The sequence below is a fragment of the Otolemur garnettii genome, unplaced genomic scaffold, assembly GCF_000181295.1.
Source record: "Otolemur garnettii isolate 467f Iridium unplaced genomic scaffold, OtoGar3 scaffold00014, whole genome shotgun sequence".
Lineage (NCBI taxonomy): Eukaryota > Metazoa > Chordata > Mammalia > Primates > Galagidae > Otolemur > Otolemur garnettii.
The window spans coordinates 2,978,668-2,988,999 of NW_003852409.1; the positions used below are offsets into that span (position 1 = coordinate 2,978,668).

At 45.6% G+C, this 10,332-nt stretch overlaps 1 protein-coding gene across 1 annotated transcript in view; it reads right to left on the reverse strand.

Annotated features, from left to right (window-relative positions):
* Window positions 1–1,532: 1,532 nt before the first annotated feature.
* GABBR2 (gamma-aminobutyric acid type B receptor subunit 2) overlaps window positions 1,533–10,332 on the reverse strand; it is a 375,939-nt gene continuing 367,139 nt past the window's right edge. Inside the window, exons 18-19 of the mRNA XM_003785363.2 lie at window positions 7,163–7,280; window positions 1,533–4,129 (exon numbers count right to left, since the gene is read on the reverse strand). Coding sequence (XP_003785411.2) covers window positions 3,964–4,129; window positions 7,163–7,280 — 284 coding nt within the window. The 3' untranslated portion in view covers window positions 1,533–3,963. The remainder of the gene's footprint in view (window positions 4,130–7,162; window positions 7,281–10,332) is intronic.

Sequence of the window (10,332 nt, forward strand, 5' to 3'; positions counted from 1 at the left end):
GCCTTTGCTATGGACTCATTACATGACCTTGTGTAAGTCTATGGCCATACCACCCTGAACATGCCTGATCGCATCTGATCTCATCTGATCTCAGAAGCTACGCAAGGATGGCCCTGGATAGTACTTGGAAAGGAAACCTTGGGTAAGTTCCTTCTCCCTGTTGGGTCTGTTTCCCACCTTTGAACAACCTGTATTGTGTAGGAGGCTGGCTAGAGGTGGTGTGGCAGGCATGGAGCAGGGCTCTCTTGGGCCAGGATTCAGGCCGCCTGCTCCTTACCAGGCTCCCACCATTCAGGATCCCATACACTAAAGCACTCTAGCCAGCCCTCCAGGCAAGTCTGTGAGTGTAGTCCCACAATTTCTAGGGAAACTCACCCAGTCACATTGCCTCAGGCCTCCTCCCCAGCCTGCTTTGGCCACCTCTGCCTTTGCTTTGATTTCCAGACCCAACAGCCTCAGCCAAAATGTTTGATTCTGCAACCTCGCTGAACCCTGGGTTGAGCCACAGGAAGGACTACAGCCCAGTGGAACATTGATGAAGCAGACATGACACCCATCTCAGGGATTTTGTGACCCAGAATGGGAGGACACAGTGTGAGCATGTACCCAGGACCATGAGAGAGGGGCAGTGGCCTCAATCCAGAAAATAGGAGAGCATTACATGTCAGGGGATCTAGGAAGATGAGAAGTGCTGCTGGCCGAGGGCCCAGCCCTATCAGGGAAGTGAAACAGATTGCAGGGTGACTCCACGGGTCGAGGAGGCAGCGAACGGAAAGGAGCTTGGGACCAAATTTTGACAGGTGGGGTAGGCCTGGATTGGTTGGAGAGTCAGGGGCTGGGGAGGCAGTGAGTTTTCCATATTAGTTAAGAACCTGTGGTTGGGAACCCAAGTTGAACTAACCCAGGCAAAAAGGACAATTTCTTGGAAGACTGGAGAATCTCAGGGAGGCCCAAACACCTGTGGAGCAGGTGAAAGTCTAGGATGCCTTCAAACCTCCTGGAAACAGCAGGCAGAACAAACCATGAGAAGGGCCCCGATTGGCTGGGCTTGGGTAATGAGGATATTCCTGAACCAATCCCTATGTCCAGGGGTGGGAGGAAGGGCAGTCCTCCAGATTCCCTCCCCATGGGGGCCCATCCTTTACCTCAAAGCAAGGCTCTGCTTCTAGAGGACATGGAAGGGACAGCTAATCAGGGACTCAGGCACCATCAGGACCCAGCTCTTGATCCTACTTCTCTCTCTATTGGCTCCATTTCTCTTTTTCATGGCAGACTAAATTTCTCTACATGGAAGAATCCTGGAGAGGGGATTTATTAGTCTAGTTTGGGTCAGGTTTCTACCCTCAGGTCAATCAACTGTGGCCAAAAGTTGAGGTCCCATCATAATAGGGCTGCCCTGCACTGTCAGGAGGTCAGGATGATGGTCTCTGAAGGAAGGGACAGTGCTGAGCAGGCAACCCCAGAACTGTCTCCTGAGTTTCCAAACAAAGGGGTATAGCCTGATTCCACCAGCATTTTGGGAAGAGTAGGCATTAAAGACGACAGTCTTTTTCCTTTTATTCATAAAAACAAATTTGCAACAATTTATTAAAAATCGATACCATGCAGTAGGGGTATGAGAAATTCCTCATGTACATTTGATTCTGGCAGTTCCAGTCTAATTTAAAGCATTTGTGCACTAACATCATTGGAAAATGCCTTCAGGCCGAAGCCTCTTCGGAAATGGACGGTGTGTTGCTGCATATAAAAGAACAGAACCGTTAAATAGCTAGAGTCACTTCTGTGGGGCTTGTTATTTGAGGAGGAATTAAAAAAATGGGTGAACCTACAGTATCAGTAAGACAGAATGTACTTCGTGGGTTAACCTAGAAGACTGCACGTTCAGGAGTCACAAAGGGTTACAGACGCACACACTCACCTCCGACAGTCCAATACTTTGTTTTTTGTTTTCCTGCTATGCTGGAATAATATTTCTACAGGTATTTTTTTGTGTGTATACATTATGTACAATTGTCTCTTTCCCTTTGAAAAATTAATGTGGTCCTTTAAATTAAATTTGGTTTTGGTGAAATCAAGAAAGCAAGTAAATACTGGTAATACACAGTGAGTGACAACACCAATTTTTAGTGCCTAAACAGAGAATGACTTCAACTTGACCTGTGATGTGTTAACATCCCCCCCCCCAAAAGCTATAGTATCTCCATAACCTCTCTTTGGGGAGGGGAGCGGAAAGCTATGCTACGTGAAATAGGCTGTTTTGAAATGTTGGTGATGGTAAGATTCCTGTGGGCCCTTTCATCAAAGCCTGGTGGTGACAACAGTATGTTCCTGACTGCAGTGGTTCTGGGAAGAGATTATTGCCTGCCTGTTGAAGCTGCCATTAGATTTCTTTAGGGAGTTTGTGCAGACGTCCTGGACATTGTCATTCAGGCCTTTCTTTAGCAAAGAATGAACCTGTCAAGGAATGTCAGAAAAGTCACGGGGAGCCTCCCTCCAGCCGGGCTGTTCTGGGTAGAGGGCTGTGCTGGAAGCTTCTCTGGGCCACACCCCCGGCTGTAGGAAGGGCTGAACGGCATAGTCATACTAATACCTCACGGGTCAGGGCTGCTTTACTGTTTGGTACAAAGCTTTCCTGGACAAAATCAAGTTTCAATGCTAGAGTGACCCTGTGAGGTAGGCAGGACAGGTGTTATTTCAACCCCAATCTCTTACAGAGGGGAAACTGAGGCCCAAGGTCACATAAGGAGTCGGTAGGGGACTGAGAACTTGAACCTGTCTGACTCCCAGGCTGGGGCTCTTTGGGGTTCACTTGAAAGGGAAAAGTGGTCTTATGAATGAGAATCAGTCTGCCCACTCGATCGCTCTTCAGGGATCCCTGGCGGAGAGCTCACTGGCTTATTTGGATGGAAGGCCACCTTCTAGAAGTCAAAGGAAACCCTCAGCCAGCAACTCTCTCCCCAAGACCACAGGGATATCTTTTAGCAGAATGACTCCCATTCACTTTGGTCAGAAACAAAATCAGTGGGGAAAAAAAATATCCCAGCCAGCCCTTGGGCCCTAATGAGAGAGGTTAAAGTGCACAATCTTTCTTTATCATGTTTGCTGGAAACAGACATTCCATGATTACCTCGGGCAGTTCCCTCTTATTACTGGGAACACCTGATATGAACACAAGGACATGGCCAACGTGGTGGGTGCGTGACAGACTGTCGGTAAATGCTGCAGCGCGTGTCTGCAGTGACGTGCCCTAAATCCCCACGATCCCCAGAACGGGTGTTATTGTGTTAATGTGTGGCATTTACCAGAGTAACAAACATCTCGTTGGGTGATGGAAGTCCCATCAGGAGCATGCAAGTCCGCTTGCTCCAGTGTCCCAGCCCTCTGGCGTGCCGGCCCCAGGGCTGTGCCTGTCTGCTGTTCCTGCAGACTTCCTGTGCCAGGAAGGCTGGGCTCGGCTGGCCTGGCAGCTGGGGGCCTGGTGGCCCTGCCTACCTCCTCCTCCGGGGTGGAGAAGGGCTGGCCTGAGTGGCCACAGCCAGTGATGTGTGTGCAGAGCGCAGAGGCGGTTTCTTCAGAAGCCCCCGGCCTCTTCCCAAGGCTGCTTCAGGCTACTCAGCGGCTTCCGGCTAGAGTTTTAGTGCCTCTCTCCTTGTCTTGAATTTTTTTTTTTTTTTTTTGCAGGTTTCAAATATCCCAGCTCCTCCTTGTTTGCAGACATTAAGGAAGAAGTCGTTTCCATTCCTCTTCTTTGTGAAGGAATTAGAACTTCACAAATAAGGCTCGAGGTCAGGTGCCAAGTCCCCCTTCCCTTCCTGTCCTCCTGAGTGCCATCCCAGCAGTCCTGAGAGGCCAGCCGTGGCGTCCAGCTTCTCCGCAGCCAGAGCCGACAGTGTTCCTGTAGCAGACGCCTCTGCCCAGTGTGGTTCTGTCACGGGGGAGGCCCCGGCCCCAGGCCTCCCACCCTTACAGGCCCGAGACCATGACTCGGAAGGAGGGTGGCACGTGTCTGTGGCGGGGGCTGGCGGTGGGGCTGACGCAGGGGCTGACACAGCTGGCGTCCACGCCTCCTATGGATGGGAGGTAGGCGTGGTGGAGGATGGGCAGCTGGAGGGACAGCCGGCGCTGGATGCTGGACAGAGAGAGAGGGAGGAGAGTTAGTGCAGGCTATCTGGCTGCTCCTTGGTCTTGCTTTGGCTATAAAAGCTGAGGATGGGAACATATTTTCCTCTGAATCCAAGATCTATCCATTCAATCATCTTAACTGTTCAGCCATCTACCAGGTATTTAATGAAAACCTATGTGTACCAGCTAGTGCCCTGGGAATAACCAGGGAGACTAGAATAAATAAGAAAGATGCAGTCTTCCTGAGCCTCTGGTCTGGGATTTGGCAATTATTGTAAATGTCATAGGAAAAAAGATGCCTCTGGACTTGCAGTGGGGATACATCCCCATAAACCTGTTGTAAGGTTAAAATATCATACGTCGAAAATGCATTTAACAGGGTGGTGCCTGTGGTTCAAGGAGCAGGGCGCTGGCCCCATATGCCAGAGGTGGTGGGTTCAAACCCAGCCCTGGCCAAAAACTACAAAAAAAAAAAAAAGAAAATGCATTTAATACAACTAACCCGCTGAGCATGATAGCTCAGCCTAGCCTACCTTAAATGTGCTCAGAACACATCAGCCTGTGGTTGGGCAGCATCATCTAACACAGAGCCTATTTTATAATAAAGTGTGAAATATTTCATGAAATTTATTGAATACTGTACTGAATGTATATTGCTTTTGAACCATTGTAAATTTGAAAAATTTTAAGTTGGAACCATGTGTATAACTAAGGAAAAGTTTCCACCCTCCTAACAGGGCTTTGCTACAAATATAGACATATCCCATTCTCTACCCTTGCATGCTTGCATGTGGACTTGGCTTTCAGCTCGATCCCTGGAAGGCTCCTCTGGGACTCTATCCTTCCTCTGTCCCTTTTCTACTGCCTTGCCCAGGACCTCATTCCTTCCTTCTTACTGGGCCAATTCCAACAGGCTCCTCCCTGGTCTTTCAGCTTCTTTGGTGACCAGTGTTATCTTTCCAACACTGGGAAGCTGAGGAAGGGACACCAGGACAGGCACTGACATGCCATTCACGGTGCTCTATGATCTGTCTCTTGCCAAACTCTCTTGACCAGTGGCTCTCGACCTTCAGTCGAGAACCACTGCTCTAGGTGGACCTTCTACCCTCTCCCTGCAACGAACTGGGTTTCCTTCAGGATCCAGGTTAAATGTCAGAGAGTGGGCCCTGTTCCTCCTCTAGGCCCTGAGAACCTTTGGTAAATACCCAAAGTGAATAGTGGAGGTGGGGCTGAGTGGGTCTGCTTGCACACGTGGCTGACACAGCAACAGTTAGGGAAAGGGAGCTGTCCTCTGCCTCTCTTCTCACTGCTGCACTCTCACCAGTCTTAATGACTGTCACCTTAACAGCCAAAAAGGCTGCTTTGGGGATATGTGCCCAGGTGAGATCCCTCTGCTCTCCACAGTTCTCCACTGGTGCATCCGTCATATTGCTGTCCTGGAGGGAAGGGACTGAATTCTTATGTCTCCTTGTGTCCCCAGTGTCTCGCCACTCGGGTGCAAATAAAACTAAGCCCCAGATCTTAACAAACACCCAGTAGCCAAAAGAAATATCAATATTTCCATATTGATACAGGGTACAGAGTTTATGGAACTTGCTCACGGAAAATAAAACCAGAACTGGGGAAGTTGGCACTCTTCCGTCAAACCACGTTGCTTTGTGCTGGAGGCAGATCAGCTCATGAGGGCTGTCTCATTGCAACTGAGTATGCCCCTGGAGGTTATTAGGGCATTGATGGGTTCTGAGATAGATGGGCACGGATGAAACACTGCCCCCATTGAAAGGCTTCTCCCAAGAGATACCTTATAGGTATGCATTGAATGAAACTAGAGTATTGTCGATCTCATTTTGAAATATAAGTTGAGCCCTGTGTAATGTCAGCCATGGTCTACTCTTTAAGGCAAGATGGTGTGGACAAAACATCCAGGAAAAAAGAGAAGTTGAAGAGTAAACTCATACTTAGGAAAAGGGTGCCCTGTCCAAGCACTCAGGACAGGGCTGGCTGCCTAGGCAAGGAGTGATCTGTCTCATAGTTGTCAGAGCCACAGCATTCTGCTGTTAGGACCCGCTCATCTTTTTATTCATTCAACAGATGCTTGCCAAGAACTCAGTGCCAGGACCTGTGTTCAGTCTGGAGGACACACAGAGGGCTCAGACATTACCTTCTAGGGGCTTACTCTCTAGTGGAGGGAAATGCTGAGGAAACGTCTGATAAATACCATGGAACCACATGTCCAGTGTTCTGGACTGTGAGCGGGCCAGGTCTTGGAGCTAACTGTTGATAGCCTGTTAGCTCTAACACTGAACGGACCCACGTAGCACTGCAGTTGATGATTTGGCTGCTTTTGCTGGTTCCTCACTGCGTGCCACTCTCTAGAGGCCAAGTTTCAGAGCTGATGTCTTTAAACTCTGCTTCCAATCTGCTATAAGTTGGGAACAGAGCTAACTGAGGTGTTCAGAGTCTTTGCTTCGACGTCACCTTCTCATTGAGTCTTCTCTGACCACCCTATTTAAAACGACACTTCCTGCTCCCTTTCCCTGCTTTATTTTTCTCCAAAGCACCTGTAGTTTATTGTAGTTTCTTTTTTATTCGATCATCCTTCCAGATAGAATGGGAGCTTCAGGACAGGAGACATTTTAGTCTATTTTCTTCACTGCTGTGTCCCCAGCACCTATGCCTGCCACATCACAGGTTCCTGAAAATCCTTCTTAAGTAAATGCATTTAGAAAGGTTAGCTTTTGTACATGGCAAAGACAGCGTGCTACAGTGGGGAACATGGGATTTGATGCTGGACAGACCCAAGTTCAAATCCCATCTCCAGCACTTAACAACTGGACGAGCTTTGTCAAGTCACCTCCCTTTTCTGGATATTAGTTTTCTCATCTGTGAAAAGAGCATTTTATTAATAATTTGACCAGCATCATGGGACTGCTGTGGAGAACAAACAGGATAATGGATGTGAGAACATGGTGCAAACTACAAATAGTGGTGTAGGAGTAGCATCCTCTTTAGTGATAATTTTCAAGGAGAAGGTACTTACTGTTCTGGAGAGTTTATATCTTCTATAGGATCTTTGCATGTTCGGGAGGGTTCTGTTGTGTTCCATTGTAGCTGGGGATTTTGATCTAGGTGATTTTTTAAAATGGCCTTTCCCCCATCTGAATGCAAAACAACAATATCACAACACATTCTGTTAACTTTGTTAAAATTGACAATGCAAGTTTTTGTAGGATGATGCCCAAGGAGAGAGAATGCAAAAGAGCCCATCATCCCTCTGCATGAAGAATGGTCTGTGTAGTGGCTCTCCCAGGACCAGGCAGTGATCTGGGAAGCCTCTGCCCTGGGATGGGAGCAGCATTCTGGGTGTGTGTGGGGGGCATGCCTCATGCCCTCCTTCACTCCAAGGAAGAGGAGAAGGAGGCGAGTCAAGTTGACTAATATCAGCAACATAACTTAGAAATGAGTGGTTCCAATATTAAATCCCTTTTCATGGTCACAAAAGGATATAATGACAAAGAAAAAAGAAAAACCTCCAAGTATAATTTCGATAAGATTTTCAAAGACTGAAAAGAATAATAATAGTCAGTAAACCACTGCTGGTTTATACTGGGATGCATAAATTGACATAATCTTATGGGGGGGGCACTGTCAATATGTGTCACACATCACAAAAAGTGCCTATTTTTACCTAGAATTTCCACTTCTGGGAACTGTTCTAAAGAAATAATCAAGGATATATGCAAAGTTATATGCAAGATGTTCAATTTGCATCATTTACAATATTGAAATTGGAATCCGAATTGGTCCGGTAATAACAGATTCGTAACATAATTACGGGGCCTCCATTCAAAGGATTATTGTGTAGCCACCAAATATGGTGATGTAAATTCTCTCAATTCTTTTTGTGCTTCAGAACCATCTGGGGAGATATAAATACATATATAAATCTGGCTCCCACCTGAGAGATTTGGATTCATTTGGTCTGGAGAGCAGCATGGGTGTTTACGTTGGCTTTTGCTGCAGTGGGTAACCTTATGTGTCTGTCATTTTGCACCCCTGCGAGTACAGTCCTAATTATAAATGGATTCCATATTTGCAGCCTCGTCTTCTTGCTAAAATTTATTTGTAACCGCCAAATCAATCCTCTCCATGCTTTTGTGGTTATTTGCTGACATGCACAGAGTTTTGACAAATTCTAGTTGGCCGATGAACACGTTCCCAGCTGAGGTTGAACAAAGTGACGGCTCCACCTTCTTTCAGCTTTTACACGTTAAGTAGGTTATCTTTTTTGAGCTTATTTAGGGACATGTTTTTCATATTTTTGTGCTTTTTCTTGGTGGTTTTCCCCCCAAGCATAGTGCTGAAGTGCTGTCCAGTGTTTCCAAGCAGAAGAGGGCTGTGGTTTGTTTTATAGAGAAGACACATGTGTGTGTTAGATCAATTTCCATCAGGCATGCGTTACAGCATTGCTGGCCGTGAGTGCAATGTTAATGAATAATGTATATAGGATAAGGTGTCTTTTTTAATTTTTTGGCCAGGGCTGGGTTTGAACCCACCACCTCCGGTATATGGGGCCGGCGCCCTACTCCTTTGAGCCACAGGCGCTGCCCAGAATAAGGTGTCTTTAAACAGAAACATACCTAAAGACAAATTTATGTGTTGACTGGCTGACAAAAACGTCAACCTGCAAGAGGCTTGCAGGATCTTAACCCTGTGTTTCCCCTGGGAGTAATGGCTAATTCACTGTTGATGTGATTCTGCAAAACACTGCTGTCACAAATAACTGCAACTGACTGTGTACCTAAATGCTGTGGTCTGAATGTGTCCCCCCAAATTCATGTGCTAGAACTTTATGGCCAATGTGATAGTATGAAGGGGTAAGGCCTGGAAGGGGCAATTAAGTCATGAGGTGGAGCCGTCATGGATGGGAGCAGGGCCCTTATAAAAGGGCTGGAGGGTGCGGGTTCACTCGCCTTCATCCTTTCTACCGTGAGGAGGACACAGCATCCCTCCCCTCTGAAGGATGCAGCAGTCCAAGCTTCATCTCGGAAGTGGAAAAAGATACCAAATCTACTGGCACCTTGATCTTGGACTCCCTAGTCTCCAGGGCTGTGAGAAGTAACTTTCTGTTGTTTATAAATTATCAAGTCAGTGGTGTTCTATCATAGCAGTACAAACAGACTAAGACACATAGGATAAATTCCAGAAGTGGAACTGCTGAGTCAGAATAATTTCTATTTCAACCAGCAATGTATGAGCATGTCCCCTCCTCACCTATTCCCTTGCACTCTTAGCAACTTTTTGATCTTTGATTTTTGCTCATATCAGAGGTGAAAATGCAGTCTCATTGCAGATTTAATTTGCATTCCTTTCATAAGGAGCATGATTGCTCATCTTTTCATAAGTGTAAGAACCATTCCCAATTTCTTTTACGAGAACTCTCTTTTGATCATTTTTGTATTGGGTTGTTGATCTCTTTTCTTATTAAAGTGTATAATTTCTTCTTATATGTAAGGGCATAAACTTGTTATATTAGTTAAAGTATTTTTTGCACGAGTTTGTTGCTTGATATTTTGACTGTGCTTATTACAGATTTTGCATTGTGAAAAGAATTTTTTGTAGCTAAATTTATCAACCTTTCCTTTCATGGTTTTTGTTTTGCATCATACTGAGAAAGGACCTCTCCTCCCTGAAATTGTTTAAAAAAATTCTCCTTTGGTTTCTTCTGGTACCTTCATTGTTTCATTTTTCATATCTAAATCTTTTATCCATCTGGAATTAATTTTTGTATAAGGTGTGAGGTAAGGATCTACCTTTTTTCTTTTTCACTTGGCTTTCTATTTACCAATAAAATTTATTGAATAACTCAGTTTTTCACTAATTTGAAATTCCCACCTTTACCCACTACTGAAATTATTAGGGGTAATTTTTCTTCTCAAAATTACCTTATTATCTCACCTTCAACATTTTTGCAACCAACATCTTATATAATGTTGCTCCTATTGATCTCATAGGAATACTTATTACTTCTGTAGTAAGAATAAAAGAAACAAAGGATTTTTCACGGATCAAAGAATAATTTTATAACAAATAAATGACTACATGCTAATGCAAAAATCCAAATAGAGAAGTATGAAAAAGAAAATGTGGGAGTCTCTCTCCTCCACCTTCTGTAATACCCTTCCTTTCCACATAGGGGAATACTGTGAG